The sequence below is a fragment of the Lepidochelys kempii genome, chromosome 23 (assembly GCF_965140285.1).
Source record: "Lepidochelys kempii isolate rLepKem1 chromosome 23, rLepKem1.hap1, whole genome shotgun sequence".
Taxonomy (NCBI): Eukaryota; Metazoa; Chordata; order Testudines; family Cheloniidae; genus Lepidochelys; species Lepidochelys kempii.
Window position 1 is genome coordinate 15156821 of NC_136402.1, and position 26917 is coordinate 15183737.

General features: G+C 63.5%; 4 protein-coding genes across 5 annotated transcripts; 2 read left to right on the forward strand and 2 right to left on the reverse strand.

Annotated features, from left to right (window-relative positions):
• Positions 1-996: 996 nt before the first annotated feature.
• On the reverse strand, positions 997-7702 carry LOC140902229 (T-cell-interacting, activating receptor on myeloid cells protein 1). The gene is made up of 5 exons (XM_073322095.2): positions 7666-7702; positions 6970-7257; positions 6389-6676; positions 2469-2750; positions 997-1461 (listed from the first exon to the last, which is right to left on the reverse strand). Exons 1-5 carry the CDS (start codon positions 7700-7702, stop codon positions 1331-1333), a joined length of 1026 nt encoding a protein of 341 aa, XP_073178196.1. The 3' UTR covers positions 997-1330.
• A 1318-nt stretch (positions 7703-9020) lies between these two features.
• Positions 9021-11574, forward strand: NDUFA3 (NADH:ubiquinone oxidoreductase subunit A3). Its single transcript, XM_073322200.1, has 4 exons — positions 9021-9115; positions 10337-10411; positions 10638-10715; positions 11341-11574. The coding sequence occupies exons 1-4, from the start codon at positions 9100-9102 to the stop codon at positions 11430-11432; spliced, it is 261 nt and encodes an 86-aa protein (XP_073178301.1). The 5' UTR covers positions 9021-9099; the 3' UTR covers positions 11433-11574.
• Positions 11575-12234: 660 nt separating this feature from the next.
• Positions 12235-17203, reverse strand: TFPT (TCF3 fusion partner). The gene is made up of 6 exons (XM_073322154.1): positions 17098-17203; positions 15824-16067; positions 13615-13685; positions 13238-13307; positions 12838-13077; positions 12235-12715 (listed from the first exon to the last, which is right to left on the reverse strand). The coding sequence occupies exons 2-6, from the start codon at positions 16061-16063 to the stop codon at positions 12596-12598; spliced, it is 741 nt and encodes a 246-aa protein (XP_073178255.1). The 5' UTR covers positions 16064-16067; positions 17098-17203; the 3' UTR covers positions 12235-12595.
• Position 17204: 1 nt separating this feature from the next.
• PRPF31 (pre-mRNA processing factor 31) lies at positions 17205-26807 on the forward strand. 2 transcript variants are annotated; one of them, XM_078850186.1, is made up of 14 exons: positions 17205-17316; positions 18486-18665; positions 18984-19044; positions 19321-19404; positions 20196-20293; positions 20936-21042; positions 21660-21829; positions 21938-22095; positions 23754-23843; positions 24067-24194; positions 24536-24608; positions 25045-25173; positions 25601-25699; positions 26132-26807. In XM_078850186.1, the coding sequence occupies exons 2-14, from the start codon at positions 18495-18497 to the stop codon at positions 26258-26260; spliced, it is 1497 nt and encodes a 498-aa protein (XP_078706312.1). In that variant the 5' UTR covers positions 17205-17316; positions 18486-18494; the 3' UTR covers positions 26261-26807. The 2 variants fall into 2 exon arrangements, with proteins under 2 accessions (XP_078706312.1, XP_078706313.1); XM_078850187.1 differs by lacking the exons at positions 17205-17316; positions 18984-19044 and having other exon boundaries at positions 18550-18665.
• Positions 26808-26917: the final 110 nt, after the last annotated feature.

A 26917-nucleotide genomic window follows, 5' to 3' on the forward strand; every position in this document is an offset into this window, starting at 1 on the left:
TGGGTGGACACTTTAAGTCAACTACCCTCTTTTGTTAGCCCTTTGACACCCGCATTAAAGCCCAGCCTGGATGCCCGGTGTGACAGGGCCGCCAATCTTAGTCAGTGGGGGGGTCTGTGCAACGCCCGGCACGATGGGGACACTTACTCTGTCCCAGTGGCGGCCCTTTGCACTAACACTGGTAGTGTAAGAACAGGGTGTGAGGGAGGAAGGGGCCGGGGAGACACAAGCTGCCAATCACCAGACACCCCCCCCCTGGGGGGGGGCATCACACTTTCTTTATTGAGGCCCGGTCCCTGGTCCGTATAACCAGGGCGGGGCTGTATAAATACAGGAGGTGCCGGGCAGCGGTGAAGCCCAGCGCTCGCGGCTCCAGAGGGGGGGCGACGTGTGGTACCATCCCTCAGCCCCCTCCCGCCAGCAGCTCCCCTGCCCACCTTGTGGGGGGGCTTGACCGACCATTCCAGGGACCAGGCGGGCTCCCCCAGGGCTGCCCCCGCTCCGAAACGTCCGCTCTCCCTTTGCCAGGGCGATGGGGGACCCACCCTGGAATCTGGGGCGGCCATCGGCTGGGATGGGGGCAGAGCGGGGAGCTGGTGGGAGGGGCTGAGATAGCCCAGGGTGAAGAGGATGTTGGGGGGGCTAATGGGGGAGGGGGAACAGAGAGGACTGGGTTGGACAGGATGAAGGGGTGGTTGGCAGGTGGGGGCTAGGGGGTTGGAATGGATGGGGTGGGATAGACCAGGCGGGGGGCGAGGTGGAGTGGGGGGGTGAATCCCAGCAGAGGGGGCTGCATGGAGTGGGGGGGGGCTATTCCTTCCCTTAGTTGCCTGCGAGCCCGTGACGGCCTGTGAGGGGAGAGAGAACCCCGTTAGCTGCACTCCTGAGACCCCCCTTCCTGGACAGAGGGGCCTCCCCAGCCCCCCCGGGACAGATGGGGTCTCAGTCCCGCTCCTCCCACCCCAAACCCCAGCCTTTCCCCTGAGTGTGGGGAGACGCAGGAGAGTGTCAAGTGTGAAACAGACTTGGGGGGGGCAACTTCACCCCAAATCCCCCCTGAGAGCTGGGCTGTAGCGGGAAATCGAGGTGGTTGTGCTGGGGAGGGGGCGCAGGCACCTGTCAGGACTCCTGGGTTCTCTCCCCGGCTCTGGGCAGGCAGTGGGGTTTAGTGGTTAGAGCAGAGGGGGGCTAGGAGCCAGGACTCCTTGGTTCTCTCCCCAGTTCTGGGAGGGGAGTGGGGACTAGTGGTTAAAGAGGGGGAGGGGGGCTGGGATTCAGGAATCTCCAGCATGGCCTCGTCCCCACCTCCCCCAGGACCAACTCACTGGCCTCAGCCTTGCAGGTGTCTCTCCTCCCAGCAGGCCTGGGCTACAAAGAGCAGAGCCAGCAGCAGGACGGCGGCCCCCAGGCCCAGCCGCAGTGCATTGGTCTGGCTGTAGTTGGTGCCCTCAGAGCACGAGCCTGTGGGGGGGCAGGAAGGAGACAATGGAAAAAAAATACACGGTTAGAGATCGGCCCTCGCAGCTAACAGCTTATGGGGAGAAGGGGGAGAAAATCCACCCGCACTGCTCCCGCCCCCGCCGTGAGAGGAGAGAACCCAGGAGTCCTGATCCCCACCCCTGGGCTCTAACCGCTGGACCCCACACTCCTCCCAGAGCTCGAAATACTCACCCATCCGTCCATCCCTCCCCCACAACCCTCCATCCCTCTGCGTACACACCCCTCTATCCCTCCATCCCTCCCCATACACACCCCTCCGTCCATCTGCCCCCAACCCTCCATCCATACATCCCCATACACACCCCTCCGTCCATACATCCCTCCATCCATCCATCCCTCTGCGTACACACCCCTCTATCCCTCTGTCCATGCCCATACACACCTCTCCATCCATCCATCCCTCCGCATACACACCCCTCCGTCCATCTGCCCCCAACCCTCCATCCATCCATCCCTCCACGTACACACCCCTCTATCCCTCCATCCATGCCCATACACACCTCTCCGTCTATCCATCCCTCCGCGTACACACTCCTCCATCCATCCATCCCCCCAACCCTCCATCCATCCCTCCCATACACACCCCTCCATCCATCCCCCCAACCCTCCATCCATATATCCCCATACACACTCCTCTATCCCTCCATCGCTCCCCATACACACCCCTCCATCCATCCATCCCCCATCCCTCCGTGTACACACTCCTCCATCCATCCCCCCAACCCTCTATCCATCCGTCCGCGTACTCACCCCTCTCTCCCCCCACACCCCTCCATCCATCCACCCATCCCCACACACCTTCTCCATCTGTCCATCCATGCCCAGACCCCATGGTCCCTGGCCAGTTCCCAGGCAGGACTGTAGCCAGTCCACATCCAGCGCCCCACTTCCCCCCGACTTAGCCCAGCGCACATATGGCCAGACTGATTAACCCTTGAACTGCTGGATGCCCCCGGCCGCGCACTCACCTTGGGTCTGCACCTCCGTGTCATTGAGATCCAGGTTGAAATGGGGGCCCGGTTCCTCCGGCCCGTAAAGGCAGCTGAAGATCCCGCTGGGGCCCAGGGCCTGCTCCTCCGGGAGATTGAAGCCGGCCGGCCCATTGTCCCCATCGGCTGCGATCCAGGCCAAGGGCTCGGGATCCCCGTCTCGGTACAGGAAGAACCAGCCACCCGGGGCATCGGGGACAGAGCAATTCACCCGGAGCTTCCCGCCCACATCCACGAACCTCTCCCGGGCGCTGGGAACGTCTGGAAGAGCGAAGAGCCCCCATGAGATGCTGCTCCGGCCCCGCATGGCCCCGGTTGTACCCGTGCCGGGGCAGGGTCGTCGGCCTGCAGGGGGCGCTTCCACCCACGGACCCTATGGCACCACCCCACAATGCACTGGGGTGCATTACCCACCAGCCCTACACACACCTCTATCCATCCCTCCCCATAGACAACCCTCCATCCATCCCTCCCTCCCCAGACACCCCCCTCCATCTCTCCCCCATTCCTCCATCCCTTCCTCCCTCAATCCTCCCATCCCTCCCCATACACACCCTTCCATCCTTCCCTTCCTCCCTCCCCAGACACTCCCTTTCATCCGTCCCCCATTCCTCCATCCCTGCCCAGACACACCCCTCCATCCATCCCTTCCTCCATCCATCCCTACAGACAACCACCCACCCCTCCATCAACCCTCCAGCCATCCCTCCTTCTACCCTTCCATCCCCACACATGGCTCTCCGTCCATCCAGCCGCCCCCATACACCGCCAGCCAGCCGCTGCCATAGACCTCCAGCCGTCCCCATACCCGCCCCCCGTGACACGGAGCCAGAAAGGGCTAAGCACCTAGCAGGCTACATGACCCAAGTTCAGCCTTTAGGGACATATTAGTGCCAATGTCAATGGGGATTGGGGCCATTCCACGTGAGATACACTAGAGCTTCGAAACGTGGCCTTGTCAGAGAGTTAGAAGAAGCTAGTGAGTGTCTTTGGCTACGGTTTCCCAGAGCAGCAGTTCTCACCCTGCTGTCCATGGCCCACTTGCAGCCCAATCAGCACACAGCTCCGGGGCTGGAGCACCCACGGTGGGGAAAAGTGGGGGGTACGGAGCACCCACCGGCAGCCCCCCATCAGCTCCCCACCAATGTCCCCTCTGGTTTTTGACGGGCCGGGCGTGCAAAAAATTGCTTCTCTGCCAGTTGTTAGGCGCGCGGTGTTTCGCCGTGTGCGTGGGGTTTAGGATCTGTGTGCGCGCCCAGCTTAGAGGGACCAGTGCTCCCCATCACCACCACCCCAGCGCCTCCGGCCCTGCGGATCAGCACCTCCCCTTCCCTCCCCGCGCCTCCCACCTGCTGCCATCAGCTGTTTCTCGGCATGCAGGAGGCTTGGGGGGGGGAAGAGCGAGGACGCACCATGCTCGGGGGAGGGGGGAGAACTGGCCGGGAAGAGGTGGGGCGGGGGTGGAGAGGGGGCAGGAAGAGGCAGGGGTGGAGTGGGGGCAGGGCCTGTCGCAGAGCTGGGGGTCGAAGACCCCTCGGCACTTTGGAAAATCAGCACCTGTGCATATAACACATTGCAGCCCACCGTGGTCAATAGGTTGAGAACCACTGGCCTCTATCTTGTTAGGTGTTAGCAGCTGTGACGAAGCAGGACTGTTCTTAATGTTTCCTCTGAATAGTGTGGGGGTGCCTCAGTTTCCCCTAGGCAGTTCTTAAGTATCTGGGTGGTGGGGTAAGGGTGTATGATCCTTGCAGAGCCCTAGAGGGCAGGTGTGTGCAGGGGTCTGGACACAGAGAATGGCCAACACCCTGTTTCCTGGCCACTGATGGCCTGGGCCCTTCCCCCCTGCAAGGTGAGAGCTAAAGGGCTGGAGAACAAAGGAATCTGATGACCCCCTAGCCCGGGAAAAGGACAAAGCCCGGGGGGATGGTGGGGGGGGCTGGAGAGAGTTTCAGTTTGGGGCTGGCTGGGGACATGGAGTGAAGGGCAGACGGGGTTGTCTGGCTCACTGCCCCCCAAAATGGACCCTGCTGAGGCGTCCTGTTCTCTGCACCCACAAGCTCTGTGTTAGACCATGTCCCTGTCGTCTAATAAACCTTCTGTTTTACTGGCTGGCTGAGAGTCACGTCTGACTGCGGAGTTGGGGGGCAGGACCCTCTGGCTTCCCCAGGACCCCGCCTGGGCGGACTCGCTGGGGGAAGCGCACGGAGGGGCAGAGGAGGCTGAATGCTCCGAGGTCAGACCCAGGAAGGTGGAGCCAGGGGAGCTGTGTGTCCTGCAGACAGCCTGCTCCCAGAGAGGAGACTTCCCCAGAGTCCTGCCTGGCTTCGTAGGAAGCAGTTCCAGAGCATCGCCCAGGGACTCCGTGACAGCAGTGTAACCAGCCGGTTCCTGTCCGTCTCTATGCTCTACTGATTCAAAGAGCAAACGGAAATATTAACATTTAGATGGAACTTGGCTGTAAAAATGTCCTTGTCTATATTTCTCTTTGAAACTCGTAATAGATCATCTAGGAACCGCTTTAGGGATAATTACCTTATACTGCTGAATGCACCTAGTGACCTGGGTCTACTGAGTCCAGGACATCTACATAGAAAACAGGTGATTCTACTTCAAAGCCACCATACTTCCCCAAGGACTGCAGGCCGCTAAGAGGCTCCCAGAGAGCTAGGAAAGGACTTGTGGGCCCTGATCCTGTCGTCTCAGATCTGCTTAAGCTTCATCAGGGGAAGTTCGAGCCGCCAGGCTGGGGTCTCCAGCTCCAGTCAGGGGCACCCGGGCATTGGACTGAACCAACGGACTAATTCCAAAAGAACGTTTTGTGACTCTAAAGCTCACATCTCTCCTATGAACCTGACCTAAGAACTGTATTCGGGTCTGTACGGATACCGATCTTTGAACCCATGCGCTCGCTCGCTCTCTCTTTTCTTTTTTAGTAAGTTTGAGTTTAGTTAACAGGAATTGGCTGTGAGCGTGTATCTGGGCAAGAGCTGAGATATTCAGAGACCTGGGGCTGATGTGTCCCATCCTTTGGTATCGGTAGAACTTTTTATATGAGGAACAAGATTTTCAGTCATCCTCATCATACGTGAGTGGGAGCCCAAGGCTGGGTGGCTTTAAGGGAGCTCTGTTTTGGCATCTGGGTAACCAGGAAGGTGTTGGAGAAGCTCTGGGTGAATCAAAGTAGTTGAATAACCACCAGCTTTGGGGGCTTGTCTGCCGCATTCTTTGCAAGTTGCCCTGATTGAGCAATCTCAGTGTGGCCCCCCAGGAACTCAGTCACCACCCTGCCATCCATCCCCCCATCCCCCCACACCCTTCCTCTATCCTGCCATCCCTCCATCCATCCCTCGCACCCTCCTCTATCCCCCATCTCCCCATCCATCCCCCCACACCCTCCCTCTATCCCCCATCCCCCCATCCATCCATCCCCCCACACCCTTCCTCTATCCCCCGTCTCTCCATCCCCCCACACCCTCCCTCTATCCATCCATCCCCCCAGATCCTACCTCTATCCCCCATCCCCCCATCCATCCCTCATCCCCTCACACCCTCCCTCTATCTCCCATCTCCCCATCCATCCCCCCACACCCTCCCTCCATCCCACACACCCTCACTCTATCCCCCATCCATCCATCTCCCCAGACTCTACCTCTATCCCCCACACCTTCCCTCTACCCTCTCATCCCCCCATCCATCCCGCCACACCCTCCCTCTATTCCCACATCCATCCCATAGACATTCACATCTATACAAAATGAGCTGAAAAAATTGTGCCCTAGAGGGGAGAGGCCCCAAGCCCCATTCCCCGCCCCCTGAGCCAGCCAGTCCCAGCCCTGGGGCCGGATGGGAGCCGGCGCTCCCTCGAGGGGAGAGGCCCCGTGCCCCTTTCCCCCCACCTATGACGCTGAGCTCCAGGGGGTTGCTGGCATTGGACCAGGCGAAGGGCTCGCTGGTGGTATGATAGTAACAGGTGTATCTCCCCGCGTTGGCGGCGCCGGCGTTCCCCAGGTGGAACTCGGCCGTGGGGGGGTCTCCACGAGGCGCCCGCTCAGTCCAGAACTCCCGGGCCCGGTACAGCACGAAGCTCATCCCCGCATACGGAGCCCAGCACCGGATCGTCCAGGTCTGGCCGGCCGAGACCTCCGCGCCGGGGCTGACGGCGATGGATGGCTTGGGGTAGCGATCTGGACCGGGCACAAGGGAAGCAGAGCGTTGGGGTGGGGTATTGGGTACCCCGAGCTGGGGTGGGGACTGTGTGTGTGGGGGGAACTGGGAGAGCCCAGTATCCTCCCACCTGGCTTAGACCCACGGGCCCATCTACCCCGGTATCCCGTCTCCTCCCTTCCCCCAGGATCAGACCCATGGGCCCACCTACCCCGGCATCCCGCCCCCTCCTGCCCCGCGGATCCGACCCCCGGGTCCATCTTCTGGCATCCCGCCCACTCCCTGCCCCTGGGACCAGACCCTCAGGACTCACCGCTGGTGACGTTAGCGGGGTCGCTGAGCGGGGACTCCACCCGCCCCCCGGCCGCATCCCGGTTCCAGTAGCCGCAGCGGTACCGCTCGCCAGGGCCAACGCTGGGCAGCAGGAACGTGACCTCTGAGCCCTGCGCTGGGGCCCGCTCCTTGGCCACAGGGCCCGGTGTGCCGTCCCGGTGCAGGGTGAACCAGCCGGCCCCGAGCGGCCCCAGGACAGAGCAGCGCAGCCTGATCCCCGCCTCGGCTCCTGTGGCCCGGTCCCAGACAAGGGACGGCTTCGGAAGAGCTGGAGACACAGAGTGGGGGGGGGAAGGCCTCTGGGTGACCCCCAAACAACCCTCCTTCCCTCCTCCCTTTGCCCCCCACCCTACCTGAGCCCTCCATACACACAGCCCCTCTTCTGGCCCTACCCGTCACAGCTAGCACCTTACCCTGCCCTCTCCCCTAGAGCCCCTGCCCTGCATTGCCCCACCTCACCGAGGGGTCTCCATGGGCCCCGGGGTGACCCCCTTCTTGATGGCCTGTACAGTCCTCATCTGCTCTGACAGAAATAGAACCCAGGAGTCCTGGCTCCCAGCCCCCAACCACTAGACCCCACTCCCCTCCTACAGCCGGGGAGAGAACCCAGGAGTCCTGGCTCCCAGCCCCCCTGCTCTAGCCCCCTTTCAGCTGTAGGGCGGGCAGCGACACTCACCAACCGTCAGGAGCAGGACTGGCAGAGTCACGGCCATGGTGTGCAGCCGCGCGGCCAGCAATGGGGAAGTGGCAGGGCTGGGATGGAGGCACTGGGAAAAACCCAGCTCTAGGAAATGAGCCACTGGCCACAATGGAAAATCTCCACTTCCGATTCCGATGGGGGCCCAAACGCTGCGGGGGGTAGGGGGCCTGCACCTCTGCTACATGTATTACGGTAGTGCCAACCAACCTCGGGGGGGGGCCCGTCGCGCCAGGCGCTGCACAGACCGACCCCCCCCCACACACACACGCTGAGCTCAGGACGTCACGCCATGTGCTGCATAGACACCCCCCCACACACAGATCGCCCCCCCCCCAGACTGAGATGAGGGGTCCCATGGCACCGGGTGCTGCACAGACAGGCGCCCCCTTCCCCTGACCAAGATCAGGCCCTGCCGTGCTGGGCACTGGACACAAAGTGAGGGACACTCCCTAGAGCTCACAGGTAAATAGACAAAGGAAGGACTGTTCTCCCCATTTCACAGATGGGGAAACTGAGGCACAGAGAGATTCAGTGATTTGCCCAAGACCACATAGCACAGGGGCAGGAGCGGTAGAGCCAGGAATTGGACCCAGGTGTCCTGAGCTGCAGTGCTATGCCTTACCAAGACCAGCCTTAGGCTACCTTGCACTCGCCCTGCCACCCAGCCAGCTCTGGGAGGGGAGTGGTGTCTAGTGGTTAGAGCAGGGAGGGCTGGGAGCCAGTACACCTGGGTTCTCTCCCTGGCCCTGGGAGGTTAGAGTGGTAGAGGGGCCATCTCCACCCCAGAGCCAGGAAGGGAACCCAGGAGTCCTGTGCCCACTTCCCAAGTGCTGGGGACTGAGGCCGCTGGGCAGGGAGCCTGGCTACCCCAGCGCGGTTCATCACGCCCAGGCGAGCCGTGTGCTGGGCGCTCTCTCCCTCCCGAAAGTCCCTGGTGACTCAGAGGAAGCAGATGTGTGATGGGGGGGCTGTCCCCTGGGGGTTCCCTCTGTGGTGTGGGGCGATGGGGTGGCTGGCAGGGGCACTCAGCTGCCTCTGCTGTGGGGTCTGGGGGTTTCTGGGACCCTCTCAGCCCCCCCACACTTCCAGCCCCCCCATCCCACCGGGGACGGGGGCCTCAGGACTGCCTCAGCTCCCCCTCCCCCGCCCCTCAAATCGGAGTCTGGAGCGCAGATGCCCCCAAGAGCTGTTACTGGGGTTCAAGTTTCGGGGTGGGGGGGGGAACCCAGGAGTCCTGGCTCCCGCCCCAGAGCCAGGGCTAGCGGTTCCGGAGGTGGGGGGAGGGCTGGGAGCCAGGACTCCTGGGTTCTCTCCCCGGGGGCGGGCGGGGCCAGCGGCCCCGCACTACAAGTCCCAGGCTGCCCGGCCCGGCCCGGCCCGCGGTTTCCTTCCTGTGCGGCGGGAGCGAAGATGGCGGCGTTGAGCAGTGAGCGTCTCCTTCAGGGGGTGCCCCAGCGGGGGGGGAAGGGGGATTTGCGGTGGAGGGGGCTGCCCCAGCGGGGGGGGATTTGCGGTGGGGGGGGCTGCCCCAGCGGGGGGGGAAGGGGGATTTGCGGTGGAGGGGGCTGCCCCAGCGGGGGGGGAGGGGGATCTGCGGGGGGGGGGCTGCCCCAGCTGGGGGGGGATCTGCGGTGGGGGGGCTGCCCCAGCGGGGGGGGAAGGGGGATTTGCGGTGGAGGGGGCTGCCCCAGCGGTGGGGGAGGGGGATCTGCGGTGGAGGGGGCTGCCCCAGCGGTGGGGGAGGGGGATCTGCGGTGGGGGCTGCCCCAGCGGGGGGGGAAGGGGGATCTGCGGTGGAGGGGGCTGCCCCAGCGGGGGGGGAAGGGGGATCTGCGGTGGAGGGGGCTGCCCCAGCGGGGGGGATCTGCGGTGGGGGGGGCTGCCCCAGCGGGGGGGGATTTGCGGTGGGGGGGGCTGCCCCAGCGGGGGGGGAAGGGGGATCTGCGGTGGAGGGGGCTGCCCCAGCGGGGGGGGATCTGCGGTGGGGGGGGCTGCCCCAGCGGGGGGGGAAGGGGGATCTGCGGTGGGGGGGGCTGCCCCAGCGGGGGGGGATCTGCGGTGGGGGGGGCTGCCCCAGCGGGGGGGGAAGGGGGATTTGCGGTGGAGGGGGCTGCCCCAGCGGGGGGGGAGGGGGATCTGCGGGGGGGGGGCTGCCCCAGCGGGGGGGGAGGGGGATCTGCGGTGGGGGGGGCTGCCCCAGCGGGGGGGGAAGGGGGATTTGCGGTGGGGGGGGCTGCCCCAGCGGGGGGGGAAGGGGGATTTGCGGTGGAGGGGGCTGCCCCAGCGGGGGGGGGATCTGCGGTGGGGGGGGCTGCCCCAGCGGGGGGGGAAGGAGGATTTGCGGTGGAGGGGGCTGCCCCAGCAGGGGGGGATCTGCGGTGGGGGGGGCTGCCCCAGCGGGGGGGGGGAAGGGAGATTTGCGGTGGAGGGGGCTGCCCCAGCTGGGGGGGGATCTGCGGTGGGGGGGGCTGCCCCAGCGGGGGGGGAAGGGGGATCTGCGGTGGGGGATCTGCGGTGGGGGGGGGCTGCCCCAGCGGGGGGGGGGAATCTGGTTTGGGGGGCGGGCTGCCCCAGCTGGGAGGGAGGGGGGATCTGTGCTGGGGGGGACATTAACCCTTCACGCTCCGCTCTCCTCCCCTCCCCCCAGAGATCGGCGCCTTCCTGAAGGACATGTGGGCCAAGGAACCCGTCATCACCGTCTCCTTCGCCATCGGCATCCTGGGTGAGTCGCCCCCATGACTAGGACGTGGGGAGCCCCCTGCCCCGCTCTTACACAGCGCCCCCTAGTGCTGCAAGGGGGCTGGCACTGACTGCCAGGGGAGAGCGCCCCCCGCCGAGCCCCACACACTGTTCCCCGCAGCCCAGCGCCCCTTACTGAGCCCCTGCGCGCCTCGGCATCCGTGGGGCTGCGCTGACGCTGTCCGCTGTCCGTGTCTCTCTGCCTGCAGCCACGGTGGCGCCCCTGCTCAGCCCCTACACGAAGTTCTCCGGCATGATCAACCGAGCGACGCCCTACGTCTACCCAGGTGAGGGCTCCTGGCCATGCCGCCCCCCGGGGGGCCTAGCTGAGAGAGAGGTGCCAGGCGCTGCACTGGGGCATCAGGCCTAGCCCTGACTGCCAGGGGAGAGCGCCCCCTGCTGACCCTCCCCACTCCCTGCGGCACAGCGCCCCCTAGCGCTGCCCTGGAGCAATTGGGCAATGCACTGACTGCCAGGGGAGAATGCCCCCTGCTGACCCTCCCCACTCCCTGTGGCACAGTGCCCCCTAGCGCTGCCCTGGGGCAATGCACTGACTGCCAGGGGATTGTGCCCCAACCCACCCCCTACAGCGCCCCCTAGCGCTGCCCCGGGGCAATGGGGCTAGCACTGACTGCCAGGGGAGAGCGCCCCCTACTGTGGGCCTCTCTTCCCCACACCAGGCAGCTGGATCAAGTCTCAGCTGGTTGGTTCCCCTGGCCAATCCTCATGGCAGCATCACAGTGCACCTTAGGCAGCGGGTAGCAGCTAGGCTGATGGCCGTGGGGTGCTGACCCCTGAGGGAGGGGGGTGAGCCCCAGCTGACTCTGCAGAGGTGAAGGGGTTAAAGCCACCCCTGCACTCTGTCCCCTGGGGAGAGCCCCCTCCCCCTAAGCCACCTCCACCTCTCTCTAGTGCCCGTGCGAGATGACGGCAAGATGCCCAACATCCCCTCCCACCCCTGTGATAAGGAGGGGCCCAGCCTGGACTGGCTGAAGAAGCTGTGACATGGCCGGGGCCCTGACGTGCTGGCTGCAGAGGGAGCCTTCCCCCTGGGCTGGGTCAGCGCACTGCCCCCTGCTGGCTACAGGGGGGTGTGGTTCTCTCCGCCTCCCCCCATGGATGTAATAAAGGTTTTGACTTACGGAACCAGCCTGGGTGTGTGTTAATCTGTCCCTGGTGCCCCCTACTGGCAGGATGGAGCCCTGCTGGCTGTGAGATAGTGACATTGGCGCCCCCTGCTGGCTGTTAGTGTGTTGCTGGCACCCCCGGCAGGAGGGACAGGGCTATGCTGCCTCTGTGTTAGCGTCACTGGTGCCCCCTACTGGCGGGATGGAGCCCTGCTGGCTCTGTGGGTGTCCCTGCCCCTGCCCCAGGGGGAGACCTGGAGCGTGCACAGCTGCTGCCCTCTACAGGAGGACATGGGAATTGCATGCTTGCACGCACAGTTTCATTGCACTGACCAAGGGGACCATCTACACCTGGGGGGAGAGGCAGTGCCCCGTCCCAGTGCTTACTCGCTCCACCTACCCACAGATCACGCAGTGTGAGGGGAGACATGGGGGAGACACAGGCCAGGGGGCCCAGTAGAGAATCAGGGACTAGAACACAGGCGTCCCAGACTCCATTTATTATTCATTAGGGGGGTAGCAACGATGGTCCCATCAACGCAGGGACCAGGGGGCTGTGCAAACAGCAAACAAAGACTAGACCCCACTCCCCTCCCGGAGTCAGGGAGAGAACTCAACTGTCCTATATCCCAGCCCTCCCTGCTCTAACCACTAAACCCCACTGCCCCCCCCCCCCCCCCCCAGGGACAGAACCCAGACATCCCGACCCCCTGCTCTAACTCAGTACAGCAGAGTTCACTCAGTGTTTGTGCGCTTTGGCCCAGACCAACGTCTCTATTTCCTCATCATGAGACCTGCCCTACTCTGCGGGGCTTTTAACCCTGAAAGATTCCGGCAGGAGTTTTACCCACCCTGGGAAAGCTCCTTCTCCCAGCCGGCTGGAGGCTTCCTACCCTGTCCCCGCTTAGCTGTCGGTCCCACAGCACAGGGGCCTGGTGTACAGGGGGTTAACCTCTCCCAGTCCACAGGGAGGGACCGCACCCCTCCTGGTTTAACCCCTTGAGGGCTGGAGCCAGGGGCCTGGTCAGTTTCAGAAGGGTTCAGTCGAAATCAGCGCAGGCCCCAGGGCTGGAGAACTTGGGGTAATGGATGAATTTGTCCCGGGGCTGGGGCCAGCTGACGGTGTCCTGGTCACAGGGGAACTCGTCCTCTTCTTTGAGCTGGAGGGGGGAAGAAAAGGGTCAGACCCACAAGCCCCGAGCCCATCTAGCCTGGTATCCTGCTCCTCACCCACATCAGCCCCATCTAGCTACCACCCAGGAGCAAGGGGAGTGACCGGTACCTGTGCAGGGAAGTCATCCATGGGGAGGAGGGCAGGGGCCAGCCGCCTGCCCCTCTGCTCCTTGTCCTCACGCCCATGCCGGCGACGCTTCTTCCCCATGGGGGTCTCCGCCTGGGATGGGCTCTTGGGCTCTGGACCAGCTGGCGGGGGGCCAGGGAAGCGCCGGGGGGTCTCCTTCTCTGGAGGTTCATTCTCGGTATTTCCTGGGGTGGGGGCTTCTGTGCTGGGGCTGCCTTCGTCCTGGGGACGGGGGGGGAACAGAGCCATTCAGTGGGCTCCCACCCAGGGCTCTCCGAAGTCGAGCAGGGCCACAGTAAAGGGCTGAATTCTCTTGACAGCTCCAAAACAGAATCTGCCCCACTCCAGGGAGGGACCCCCTAGTGGGGAGAGGGGCTCCTACCTCTAGGACAATGGTGAGCTGGCTCTGTCTATAGTCATCCCCATAGGAATCCAGGACCCTCATAAGGAATCTGTAGGGGGAACAAAGAGAGACACATTCTGACATCAGGGCCCCTTGGGGACGGGCGCTGCCCAGACCCAGACTCACAGAGATCGCGGCCCCGTCGCACCGGGCACTTCCCAGACTCACTGAGATTAGGCTCCCATCATGCCAGGCGCTGCCTGGCCACAGAATCACCGAAACTGGGGCCCCGTCGGGCTGGATGCTGCCCAGACACAATGTCAGTGAGATCAGGGCCCCACTGGGCTGGGTGCTCCCTGGACAGGGAGTTGCTGAGGCTGTCGCGCTAGGCCCAGCTCCCGTCCCGGAGCTCTTACCTCCTCTCTTGCTTGAGCCGCCGTGTGATCTTCTGCACGTGGTGGAGTCGGTTCAACACCCTCTCGTTGACCTGGAGCCAGGGAAACAGACGCATCAGGCCGGTAACTCACCCAGGCTGGAGCCTTCTCCCCCAGCACCTCCCGCCTCTGCCCAAGCCAAGGGGTCGTCCCCTGCATTAGATGCGTCCTGTGGGGGGTCCAGGGGTCGAGTGTTCCGCAGTGCACCCCTGTGTTCACACCCCACACCTGTGAGACTCAGACCAAAGCTTGAGAGCTGCTTTAGTGTGTCTCCTTTGCAGCATGAGATGAAAACAGGGATGTAAGGAATGGTTCTGAATGGAGACTGGTTAACCAGGCTGCTTTCGCTGTGTTGTTAACCAGTGATTAACTTGCCCTAAGTTCTTCAGAAGTATGCATCTGACAAAGTGGGTTTTTTACCCACGAAAGCTTATGCCCAAATAAATCTGTTAGTCTTTAAGGTGCTACCGGACTCCTCGTTTTTGTGGATACAGACTAACACGGCTATCCCCTGATACTTGCCCTAAGTTATTAACTTTGCTGTGAGAATTATCGATAAAACATACCGTCGTACAGTCAGTGGAACAAGGAATTCACACAAGTGTGGTTCTTTCCGCTCTGGAGATCACTAATTTGGCTCCTGAACCCCTGAGGCTGGCATATCACTGCCCTCCACCCTAGTGTAATAAGCTTGGTGCAAGGCATGGCTGGGGAGCTGAAGACTGTCTGCTTGCGAAGCAGTGATATCATGGCAAAAGGCACCTAGCAGCACTACGTGTAACGAGCTGAGATCCCGACGGACGCATTTCCCAGCTAAGTCTGGGGAGTGGCTAGGCTGGTTTCTCAAAGACAAGGGAGGCCCAGCCCGGCGGCAACGAAGCCGATGGGCCACCACCGAGCAAGCAGCCAGTCTTGGGCAAGAAAGGGGAGCAGAGACAAAGGCCGGGTCTACACTACAGACCTATATCAGTATAACTACATCGCTCAGGGGTGTGTAAGCGCGTGTCTGCGCCGGTTTGGTAGCGCCGTCTCCCCAAGCGGCTGACAGTCCTGCACGACGTAGTTAGGTAGATGCAGCATCGGCACGGACGCCGTGATATTTCTGTCGACCGATGACTTTCAGGAGCCATCCCACGCTGCCGGTACAATCAACACACCCCGAGGCACCAAGTGTGCGTGCCCGCAAACAATTGAATAACCACAGCGACCGCATGCCAATGTGATTGTGTAGCGTAAACATGGCCTTAGCAAAGAAACAATGTGAGGTCTACTTCCTCCGCCAGCCCCCTCGGCTCTCAGCTGGAAAGGTTTGTCAAATGGGGGCTGACACTATCCAAAGGAGGGACAAAGACCCCATGGGAGCTCCCTCTCCCCCTGCCCATCGCATTCGCCACACCTGAGAGGACAAAGAAACCAGCCCTGCATTCGGCGGTGGGGGTCTTGGCCTACAGAATTCGGTCAGCTGGAAGCACACGGGGAGAAACTTTGCTTTGAATCTAACCTAGCTGAAGCAGGCACTAGAGAGCATTTTGATCCCTTCAAATCTCTCTCTCCTCATAGTTAATAAACTTGTTTCATCTACTCCAGGGTGCATAAGATAAAGCATCTGGTAACTTCACTTAGCACCGTGAGCTGGTGTATGTTATTCCCTTAAAGGAATAGTGGAGGGAGTGTTTCTGGCCAGGAGAGGGCAGCGCAGCTGGGATTGGGGATGCGTCAGGGGGCACTCTGGGGTGTAATCAGGGCCGGTGAGCGCCGACTGGCTGGCCAGATGCAGCACGCGAGTGTCTGCAGGCGACCGGAATGGTGGGGGTGGGGCAGGTGAGGGGGCAGGGCCCAAGGCCCACTGAAGGGGGACAGTGGGTACCCTGGGTTGGTGGGGCAGGGACTGGTGGTTGTGAAGGAAGTGGGGTGGGATGGGGCTGGGCACGTGTGGGGTGATGACTTAGGTAGAAGGGCTGGGCCATGGCTTGGGGCACTATGGACCAGGGGGGCTGGTGGTTTACAGGGCACGGCCAGGCAGCGGCCAATGGAGGGAGTGAGTTAGGGGGCACAGCCAGGCCATGGCCAATGGAGGGAGTGGCTCAGGGGGCGGAGCCAGGCTGTGGCCAGTGGCGGGGGGGAGTGGCTCAGAGGGTGGGGCCAGCTTTGGTCCCCAGCCCTGTGTCCAGCTCCAGCCCCCCCTCCCCACCTGCTCGATCTCCTTGCAGCGCCGGGCCAGGGCCTGAATCTTCCGGCGGCCCAGCTCGCGCTGCCGCTGCTGGCTCTCCTCCTCCTCCTCGTCCTGCAGGTTGTCCCCGCTCAGCCCCCCGTCCACGAACTCCACCTCCGTCTCCAGCTCACTCTCCAGGATGTTCCCCCCGAAGAGCGGGGGCAGCGCCAGCTCCGAGCCCGGGGGCACCGAGAACTCCTCGAAGCCCACCCCGGCCATGGCGCTGCAGGGGGTGGGGGGTGAGGGCAGTGATGAGACGGGGGCAGGAAAATGGGGAAAACGGGGTCTCCCCCACCAAGCACTAAGCTGCGACCCCCCCAGCACACACACACACTTCTCTGCTGTTAACACCCCCCACTGGGGACCCATCCCCCTTACACGGACCCATCTTCCCCTTCTGCTAACACCCCCCACCAGGGACATGACCCCCCCTTACAGGGACTGACCCCTCCTGCTGCCAATACCCCCCCCCGCCCACGGGGATCCCCCCTCCTCGCTTTCCGGCCCCTCCCCCGCCCACGGGGATCCCCCCCCGCTTCGCCCCCCCTCCCGCCCACGGGGATCCCCCCTCCTCGCTTCGCCCCCCCTCCCGCCCACGGGGATCCCCCCTCGCTTCGCCCCCCCCGCCCACGGGGATCCCCCCTCCTCGCTTCGCCGCCCCCCCCCGCCCACGGGGATCCCCCCTCCTCGCTTCGCCGCCCCCCCCCGCCCACGGGGATCCCCCCTCCTCGCTTCGCCGCCCCCCCCCGCCCACGGGGATCCCCCCTCCTCGCTTCGCCGCCCCCCCCCGCCCACGGGGATCCCCCCTCCTCGCTTCGCCGCCCCCCCCCGCCCACGGGGATCCCCCCCTCGCTTCGCCGCCCCCTCCCCCGCCCACGGGGATCCCCCCTCCTCGCTTCGCCGCCCCCTCCCCCGCCCACGGGGATCCCCCCTCCTCGCTTCGCCCCCCCCCCCGCCCACGGGGATCCCCCTCCTCGCTTCGCCGCCCCCCCCCCGCCCACGGGGATCCCCCCTCCTCGCTTCGCCCCCCCCGCCCACGGGGATCCCCCCTCCTCGCTTCGCCCCCCCCGCCCACGGGGATCCCCCCTCGCTTCGCCCCCCCCGCCCACGGGGATCCCCCCTCCTCGCTTCGCCGCCCCCCCCCCGCCCACGGGGATCCCCCCTCCTCGCTTCGCCCCCCCCCGCCCACGGGGATCCCCCTCCTCGCTTCGCCGCCGCCCCCCCCCCCCGCCCACGGGGATCCCCCCCCTCACCTTCCCCCCGGGCCCCGTTCCCCGACTTCTGCCTGAAGGCGACGTCCCGTCCCGCAGGGGGGCGGGGCCAGGCCGGACGCGCGCTGATGACGCCACGAAGGGGGCGGGCGGAGGTAGCGCGAGGCGGGCTCGTTAACGGGACCGGGGTGACGCCAGCGGCGCGGGCCGGAAGCGGGGACGTGACGCGCGGAGACCGGGGAGTGGGAGGGGCGCGAGCAGGTAACGGACAGGGGGGCGGGGGCGCGGGGCAGGCAGAGGGAGGTGGGGCCCATGGGGAGGGAGGCGGGTGGGGTTGCAGGGGTGGGAGTGCAGTGGGGCACAGATACAGTGAAGGGGGGGTGGGGGTGCAGTGGGGCACAGATACGGGAGAGCAGAGGTGGGGCAGGGGTTGGGGGCAGGCAGAGGGAGGTGGGGCCCATGGGGAGGGAGGCGGGTGGGGTTGCAGGGGTGGGAGTGCAGTGGGGCACAGATACAGTGAAGGGGGGGTGGGGGTGCAGTGGGGCACAGATACGGGAGAGCAGAGGTGGGGCAGGGGTTGGGGGCAGGCTGGGGGAGGTGGGGCCCATGGGGAGGGAGGCTGGGGGGGTCGTAGGGGGCAGGGGTGCAGTGGGGCACAGATACAGTGAAGGGGGGTGGGGGTGCAGTGGGGCACAGATACGGGAGAGCAGAGGTGGGGCAGGGGTTGGGGGCAGGCTGGGGGAGGTGGGGCCCATGGGGAGGGAGGCGGGTGGGGTTGCAGGGGTGGGAGTGCAGTGGGGCACAGATACAGTGAAGGGGGGGTGGGGGTGCAGTGGGGCACAGATACGGGAGAGCAGAGGTGGGGCAGGGGTTGGGGGCAGGCTGGGGGAGGTGGGGCCCATGGGGAGGGAGGCGGGTGGGGTTGCAGGGGTGGGAGTGCAGTGGGGCACAGATACAGTGAAGGGGGGGTGGGGGTGCAGTGGGGCACAGATACGGGAGAGCAGAGGTGGGGCAGGGGTTGGGGGCAGGCTGGGGGAGGTGGGGCCCATGGGGAGGGAGGCGGGTGGGGTTGCAGGGGTGGGAGTGCAGTGGGGCACAGATACAGTGAAGGGGGGGTGGGGGTGCAGTGGGGCACAGATACGGGAGAGCAGAGGTGGGGCAGGGGTTGGGGGCAGGCTGGGGGAGGTGGGGCCCATGGGGGGGGAATGGGGTTGCAGGCAGGGAGGAGGGGTTGGGGGGCAGGGGGAGAGGTTGGCTCACAAAAGGAGGTCTGACTCCAGCCCTGCCGGGGCCCTGGGTGGGGTCGTTAGGTGGCCAGTGGGGTGGGGTAACCCCGAGGGCAGAAGGTGTCTGGGTGGGGTGTGTGGAGAAGCCTCCCCTGCTCCAGGCTCTGCTCACCTCCGCTCCCTGCTCTCCCCGCGCTGCCCCAGACCTGAAGGATGTCTCTGGCGGACGAGCTGCTGGCCGACCTGGAGGAGGCGGCGGAGGAGGAGGAGAACTTTGTAGATGAGGAAGATGAGCCGGCCATTGAGGATGTGCAGGAGGAAATGCAGCTGGACCTCAGCGTCGACTCCGTCAAGAGCATCGCCAAGCTATGGGACAGCAAGATGGTGAGAGATGGGGCCTTTCCCCTCCAGGGGGGCACTGGTTCCCATCCAGCCCCCGGGCAGGGACTGGCTGGCTTGGGGGTGGGGCATGGGGCCTCTCTCTTCTAAGGGGTGCTGGCTCCAATCTGGCCCCAGGTTGGGGACAGGCTGGCTGGCTTGGGGGCGGTGAATGAAACATGGGGCCTCTTTTCTCTAATGCCATGCTGGGGCATTGGGGTCAGCCCTGACTCAGAGGGGAGAGCACCCCCTGCTGCCTCCCTTTCCCCCACTCACTTCACCTTTTCCAAGTACAGAAGAGCCTGCTGTGTTTTCTCTTGGCAGTTTGCGGAGATCATGGTGAAGATTGAGGAGTATATCAGCAAACAGTCGAAAGCCACAGAAGGTACCGGAGCGGGGGTGGGGTGGGGTGAGAGCGAAGCTAACCTCTCTGCTCTGACTGCAAAGGTGGTACCACGAGCATCCCAGCACCTCCTAGTACTGGGGTCAGCACTGTCTGTGTGGGGAGAGCGCCCCCTATTGAGCCCCCACCTTGCTCCCTGCAGCACAGCGCCCCTTACTGCCATACAGGGCATTGGGACCAGCCCTGACTCCTAGGGGAGAGCACCCCCTAGCGCCCCAGGCAGCCCCAGGGAGATCCTTATGTGCGTTGTCTCCGCAGTGATGGGGCCGGTGGAAGCAGCTCCGGAGTACCGAGTCATCGTCGATGCCAACAATCTGACGGTGGAGATCGAGAATGAACTGAGTGAGTGGCCCGCCTTGTGGCGGGCATTGCTGAAAGAGAAGCTTGTGGGGTGGGGGTGCAGAGTGTGTTTGGGGGTATGGGAGGTGCCGTGCGAGGGACAGACTCCATCTCCTTTGGCTTGTGCTCCCCCAAGGCTCTCCATGGCGAAGTCAGGGAAGTTCTCTGGCTTGCCTTGTGCAGACGATCACGGGGGGGCCCCTTCTGTGAGCATACAGAGCACGCGCCCCAGCAGGGATGCGCTCCTGGCGTACACAGCTCTGCTCTCTGCCATGTCCGTGGCTGGAGGAGGTCCCTGGCACACAGTCGGGCAAACAGACTCTCCTTGCTCTGAGTCAGACTGAGTAACCAAAGCTTCTGATTTGGGACCTTCCGCTTGCGAGAGCAGAGAAGGGGAAGCAGAAGGGTTAATTCAGAAGGAAAGGGAGGTTGTGTGGCCTTGTGGTTAGAGCACCGCAGACTTGGGAGCTGGGTTTATTCCTAGCTGGGCTGCTGGGTGACCATTTCCCCCCCCCCCCCCCCCGTGCCTCAGTTTCCCCATCTGTGAAAATGGGAACTGCTCTGCCCTTCTTTAAGGGCTGTGAGATTGAGTTTGTGAAATAGCCAGGTGGGATAATCCCCAGCTCTTGTCTATGTGCAGCCATACAGGGCCTGGCTGGGGACACGCAGCTGCTCTAGTGTGGTCTGGGGGCTTCTGTGACAGAAGACAGAGGGCCCCCAGATGATTTCCAGGTCTGCTCCCTAGTTACTAACAGGGGTCTCGTCCCTTCCCCTCCCCCTTTGTGTCCCATCAGACATCATCCACAAATTCATCCGGGATAAATACTCCAAGCGATTCCCCGAGCTGGAGTCCCTGGTCCCCAACGCTCTGGATTACATCCGCACGGTCAAGGTGTGCGCTGTTCCCGCCTGCTGCTGCTATCGGTGGGGTAGGAGGGACAAGTGATGGGCAGTGCTGGGCGGAGGGGAGGGCAGATAAGGTGCTGGGGCTGGGCATAGGGTGGGGGGTGAAGGGCAGGAACTGAAGGGGTTGGGCAGGGGGGTGAGAAGCAAACAGTGAACATCCAGGTGCTTGGGGTGACCCAGACTTCTGTGTTGCTGGAGTTAAGTGGCAGCAGGACCAAGGGTCTGGCTGCCAAAGGGTGGGCACTGAAGGCCCAGATGGTGGGGGGGTTGGGGGGAAGCCAGGTGGGGTGGGCATTGAGGATCTGGGTGGTGATGGGGGGTGGGCACTGAGGGTCCAGGTGAGGGAGGTTGGGCACTGAAAAGCCAGACATGGGGGCAAACTGAGGGGGGCACCAGGGGTCTGGGTGATGTGGGGGGTAGCCAGGGTTGGGCAGGGGCAGCAGGCTCTGGCTGGCGACCTGCCATCTTCTGTTCTCTTCTCTCCTTCCCCCTCCCCCCCCCCCTCCTTTACGGTGCCCTTGGGGCTGGGGCTAGGCTGAGCAGGACCAGGGCTGTGTCCGTGTGTCTGTCCTAGCCCAGCTATCTCACACACACACACACCGTGTTTGTCTGTGTCGTCCCTGTGCAGGAGCTGGGCAACAGCCTGGACAAGTGCAAGAACAACGAGAACGTGCAACAGATCCTGACGAACGCCACCATCATGGTGGTGAGCGTCACGGCCTCCACCACACAAGGGTACGCTGGGCTGCGGCCCCCCACCCCTCTGATCCCTGCCATGGGGGAGGGGCGGGACACCAGGCCGCAGGAGCCCCCATCCCCAGTTCCCCCACCTGCCACTGTAGTCGGGAGGCCTGCAGCGGATCCTGCCTCCTGTGTGGGCAGTGGAGCACTGGGCCCCTCCTTCCTTCCTGTCTTCTGTTCCCGGCTGCCCCTCCCAGTGCTCCGTTTCCCATTCGCAGGGACCTGACCCCTGAGCTGGAGGGCGGGGGGAGGCAGGACTCCTAGACTCTATCCCTGGCTCCAGCTTTCAGTGGCTCCAGTCCCTGCTGCCCCTGAGCCTGCCCCGGCATAAGAGATCCCAGGGGGCTGCTTGTGAGATCTGGCAGGAGGAACCTTGGCCGGCCTTTCCCTTTTCCAGCCTATTTGTATGTTCCGCCCCAGAAGTAGCTGCATCTCGGTGGGAGGGCTTGGGCTGGGCCCATTTGAGACGTGGAATCACCTGCCCTGCATCTGGGGGCCCCTGTTGGAGCCCGAGCCGGGTGCCAGGGTATCTGTGCAGCCCCCCCCGGGGGCCGGGGCCTGAGGGTCACCTGTCATTCTCCACCCCATCCCCCCCCCCCCCCCCCACGCAGGCAGCAGCTGACAGAGGAGGAGCTGGAATGCATCGAGGAAGCCTGTGACATGGCCCTGGAGCTCAACCAATCAAAGCACCGCATCTACGAGTACGTAGAGTCCCGCATGTCCTTCATCGCCCCCAACCTGTCCATCATCGTCGGTGCTTCCACTGCTGCCAAGATCATGGGTGAGGGGCTGTGGGGCGGGGGGCGGGGCCTCTCCCTGCTAGGGAGCACCGGCTCCTATCTAGCCCAGGCAGACGGCGGGTGTCTAACGCTGCCCGTCCACCCCGCAGGCATCGCTGGCGGCCTCACCAACCTCTCAAAGATGCCGGCCTGTAACATCATGCTCCTGGGAGCCCAGCGCAAGACCCTGTCCGGCTTCTCCAGCACCTCGGTGCTGCCCCACACGGGGTACATCTACCACAGCGACATCGTGCAGTCACTGCCCCCGGTACGGACCCTCTGTCCCCTTAGGTCCCAGCGCCACATCGCCTGTCCGCTCTAGTCCCGTCGTCGTCTTTTCCCCCCCACCACACACACACATACCTGGCTTCCCCCCGCCTCCCCTCCGCTCTGTCCCCTTAGGTCCCAGCACCACATCGCCTGTCTGCTCTAGTCCCGTCGTTGTCTGTCTTCCCCCCCCCCCCCCACACACACACACACATACCTGGCTTCCCCCCGCCTCCCCTCCGCTCTGTCCCCTTAGGTCCCAGCACCACATCGCCTGTCCGCTCTAGTCCCGTCGTCGTCTTTTCCCCCCCACCACACACACACATACCTGGCTTCCCCCCGCCTCCCCTCCGCTCTATCCCCTTAGGTCCCAGCACCACATCGCCTGTCCGCTCTAGTCCCGTCGTCGTCTTTTCCCCCCCACCACACACACACATACCTGGCTTCCCCCCGCCTCCCCTCCGCTCTGTCCCCTTAGGTCCCAGCACCACATCGCCTGTCTGCTCTAGTCCCGTCGTTGTCTGTCTTCCCCCCCCCCACACACACACACACACACATACCTGGCTTCCCCCCGCCTCCCCTCCGCTCTATCCCCTTAGGTCCCAGCGCCACATCGCCTGTCCGCTCTAGTCCCGTCGTCGTCTTTTCCCCCCCACCACACACACACACACCTGGCTTCCCCCCACCTCCCCTCCGCTCTGTCCCCTTAGGTCCCAGCGCCACATCGCCTGTCCGCTCTAGTCCCGTCGTTGTCTTCCCCCCCTCCCCACACACACACACCTGGCTTCCCCCCACCTCCCCTCCGCTCTGTCCCCCCAGACCCCGCACCCCAATGTTTCTCAGTGCTCGGAGTTCTTCCCCACCCCCCGCCCCCAGCATCCTGATCCCAGTATCATGACAACCTTGTCTCCCCATCTAGCCTCCCCCGCCCCGCCCATCTCAGGACACTGATGGTCATCTGCATTTTCCTACTCTGGTCCCCTTCTCCTCCTCTTCTCCCCCCTTCCCAATCCCAGGGCCCCCAAGGCTCCTCTGCACCGCCCCGCTCTGTCCCCGTCCCCCCGGATCCCACACCCCAACGTTTCTCAGTGCGTCTGAGCTCTTCCCAGCCGACACCCCTCCACTCTATATCCCCTCCCGCACCCCAATGTTTCTCAGTGCTCCGAGCTCTTCCCCCACCCCCAGCGCCCCGATGCCCCTCCACTCTGTCCCTCTGGATCCCACACCCCGACGTTTCTCAGTGCCTCTGAGCTCTCCCCTCCCACCCAGCTCCCTGACGCCTGTCTTCCCATCGCTCCCCCCTTCCCCAGATCCCCGCATCCTGACAACCTTGTTTCCCCATTTGTTGTCCCCTTCCACTCTGATGCTCATTTGCATCTCCCCACTCTGTTCCCCCATATCTCAGCCCCTGACACCTGGCTCACCATCTGGTTCCCTTCTCCCCCCGCACTCTGATCCCAGGGCCCCGAAGCTCCTCTGCATCTCCCCGCTTTGTCCCTGGATCCGATATTTCTCTGCGCTCTCACACACACCAGGTCCCAGCGCCCTGACACTCATCTGCATCTCCCTGCTCTGCCCATCCTCCCCGCATCCCGATGCCCCTGTGCTTCATCCCCCAGGCTCTGTCTCCCAGCACCTTGACACCTCTCTCCCCAACAGGACCTGCGAAGGAAGGCGGCTCGTCTTGTTGCTGCAAAGTGCACACTGGCGGCTCGGGTTGACAGCTTCCATGAGAGCCCAGAGGGGAAGGTGGGTATCAAAAATATGAGGAGTGGGGTTTAGGAGTAAGAGCAGGGGGGCTGGAAGCTGGGACTTCTGGGTTCTCTCCCTGGCTCTGGGAGGAGAATGGGGTCTAGGGGTAAGAGCAGCCCCCTTCGTGTGTTTGATCTGGCCCCCTAGCTGGGCCCTCCTTGTGCGCAGTGGGGCGTGGCGACTGCCTGGCTAGTTCTCAGTGTCTCCCCTCCCCTGGCAGGTGGGCTACGACCTCAAGGAGGAGATTGAACGGAAGTTTGACAAATGGCAGGAGCCTCCCCCTGTGAAGCAGGTGAAGCCCCTGCCGGCCCCCCTGGATGGCCAGAGAAAGAAACGAGGAGGCCGCAGGTGAGAGGGGATTGAGTGGGGGCCTTCACGGGGCTCTGGCTCCCATCTGGCACCAGCGGGGGAGGCTGGCTGAGGGGCATGGGTAATGGGGCACAGAGCCTCTCCATGCTAGGGGGTGCTGGCTCCCATTTGGCACCAGGGCAGGCACTGGCTGGCTCAGAGGGGCAGGGAATGGGGCCCTGGGGCCTTTCCCCTCTAGAGGGCACCCCAGTCTCTTCCCAGAGCTGGGAGTAGAACCCAGGTGTCCTAGTCCCATAATTCAACCACACACACATCTCCCCCCTCCCCCGCCCGAGCGCCATGGTCAGTCCAGCACCAATCCACCAGCCGTTCCCTCCCAGGTATCGGAAGATGAAGGAGCGACTGGGGCTCACGGAGATCCGGAAACAGGCCAACAGGATGAGCTTCGGGGAGGTGAGCAGCCTCCAACCTTCGTCCCCCTCCCCACAGAGATTCTATCCCTGGCTCTGGGAGGGGAGTGGGGGCTAGCGGTTAGAGCAGTGGGGGCTGGGAGCCAGGACTCCTGGGTTCCTTTCCCCCAGTTGTGGTTGTTCAGGCTGGTCTGTGCATGAAGCAGAGTGTGAATGAAGGTCGGGAGTGAGCTGGCAGCTGCCCCTGGTGAATTCCTTGTGGATGCTGATTTTGGAGTTAATCCAGAGCCGCACTCTGTGTAGACCAGCACTCGCTAGAGATGTGCAAGTTGTTCCCTACCCCCACCCCAAAATAGAACTTGTACCCTCCACTCCAAAGCAGGTACTTGGTGCTAGTCAGGGCCAGTCTCTAGGGTGCTTTGAGCTCTCACCACTTGCCTTCCCCATGTGACTCCTGGAATCTGCCCCTGCCACCGCAGATCGAGGAAGACGCCTACCAAGAGGACTTGGGCTTCAGCCTGGGCCACCTGGGCAAGTCGGGCAGCGGCCGGGTGCGGCAGACGCAGGTCAACGAGGCTACCAAAGCCAGGATCTCAAAGACCTTACAGGTAGCAAGGGAGACGGGATGGAGTCATGCGGGCCGGGTCCTCCTTCACGCCTTGGGGTCCCATAGTGCCATGACACTGGAGCCGATCCCACCGCCCCACCCCAGTGGCGGCCACTCTCTGCGCCAAGCAAGTATGGCGGATCAGAGCCCTTCCTCCCATGACGGACCAGTAGAGACCCCCTCCTCTCAGGAGCAATGGGGTTCCCTTTCCCCACCACAGAGGCAGTCGGGCTCCCCCCAGTACTTGCCCACTGAGAGCTCCCCACTCTGAGCGATGGGCTCAGGTTCCTTGCAGACTTGGACTGTGTTGGAAACAAAGCCATGATTCCGATCGCAGCCCCGCTCCCTGCTGGCATTCCCCTTCCCAGTCTAGGTCGTCCCCCCGTACCATCCTTATGCTAACCCCGCGTCCCTCCATCCCCGCCCAGCGCACGCTCCAGAAGCAGAGCATGGTGTACGGCGGGAAATCAACAATCCGGGACCGCTCCTCAGGCACAGCCTCCAGCGTGGCCTTCACTCCGCTCCAGGTAAGCCCCATGGCTGCCAGAGATCTGGGCTCGTGAAGGATGCGGCACCTCCAAGAGCAGTTGGGGAGGTGATATTGATGTGGCCTTTGACCCTCTCCTGCCCTGAACAGCCCTTCATGAATGAGGGGTAGGAAATTTCCTTCAAGTGGGTGTGGGGCGTTTCTGGCCCCTTCCTGAGGCAGCTGGCTACAGGCAGGTGGCAGACAAGGGATCTTTCAGCTCTTGTCCCAGCTGGAAAATTCTTTACCGATGTCTCCCATAAGGACCCCTTCCTGTCCTAAACTGACATGCAGTGCAGCTGTTAAAAGCCTCCCACCCCAGCACTGGGCAAAGGGTCCCTGTATAAACACCCCCCATGCCTCACCCCACAGGGGCCATGTCTCGGGATCAGGCACGCATGGCAAATCCAAGTCCCCTGTCTCTCTGTCTCAGGGTCTGGAGATAGTTAACCCACAAGCGGCAGAGAAGAAGGTGGCGGAGGCCAATCAGAAATACTTCTCCAGCATGGCGGAGTTCCTAAAGGTGAAGAGCGAGAAAAGCGGCATTATGTCTAGCACATGAGCCTCTTCCCCACAGACTCCCCCCTCGCCTGGAGCCCTGCCACGCCGGGAAGCATCGGGGAACTTCTGGGGCTTTCACTCTAGCTCCCCCGCTCAGCGGGACTGGGCCCTTCCACCTCCCAGCTGCCAAGAAGCTGGGCAGAGCCAAGCATCTTTCTGTTCCCACGGGGACCCACACCTGAGCTCCACACAGGCTTGGGAGCTCTGAGGGTGTCTGGGGAGGGGTGCGAATTGTGTGGGGAGCCCTAGCCCTGTTCTCTGTATAAGGTGTGTAGGGGTGTGTGTGAGAGAGAGAGAGACCCTTGTTACCTGTATAAATTAGCGGGCGTGTGCATGAGATGAATGCAGAATGGCTGGTGCATTGATTTCTCAGTGCTCGTGTTGAAATCTCCCTTGGCTTGTGCCTGAGGGCAGAGGCAGGGAGCGGGCTGGTGAAGGGCGGGGTAGAGGGATGTTTTGTGGGAGCAAACATGCGGGCTGAATCGGTGTCTCTCTTTTTAACTTTGTTTTTTGGAAGAAATATAACAGGCTGGAGGCGAGTATCTCTGGTTTTTGTCCAGGGCGATTCTCTGAAAGGGAGAGGGAGGGAATGCGTTATGAGGGAATTAGCACGCTCGTGGCAGCCCGCTGTGCAAGGTGTTGTCCAGCTGCAGAGCAG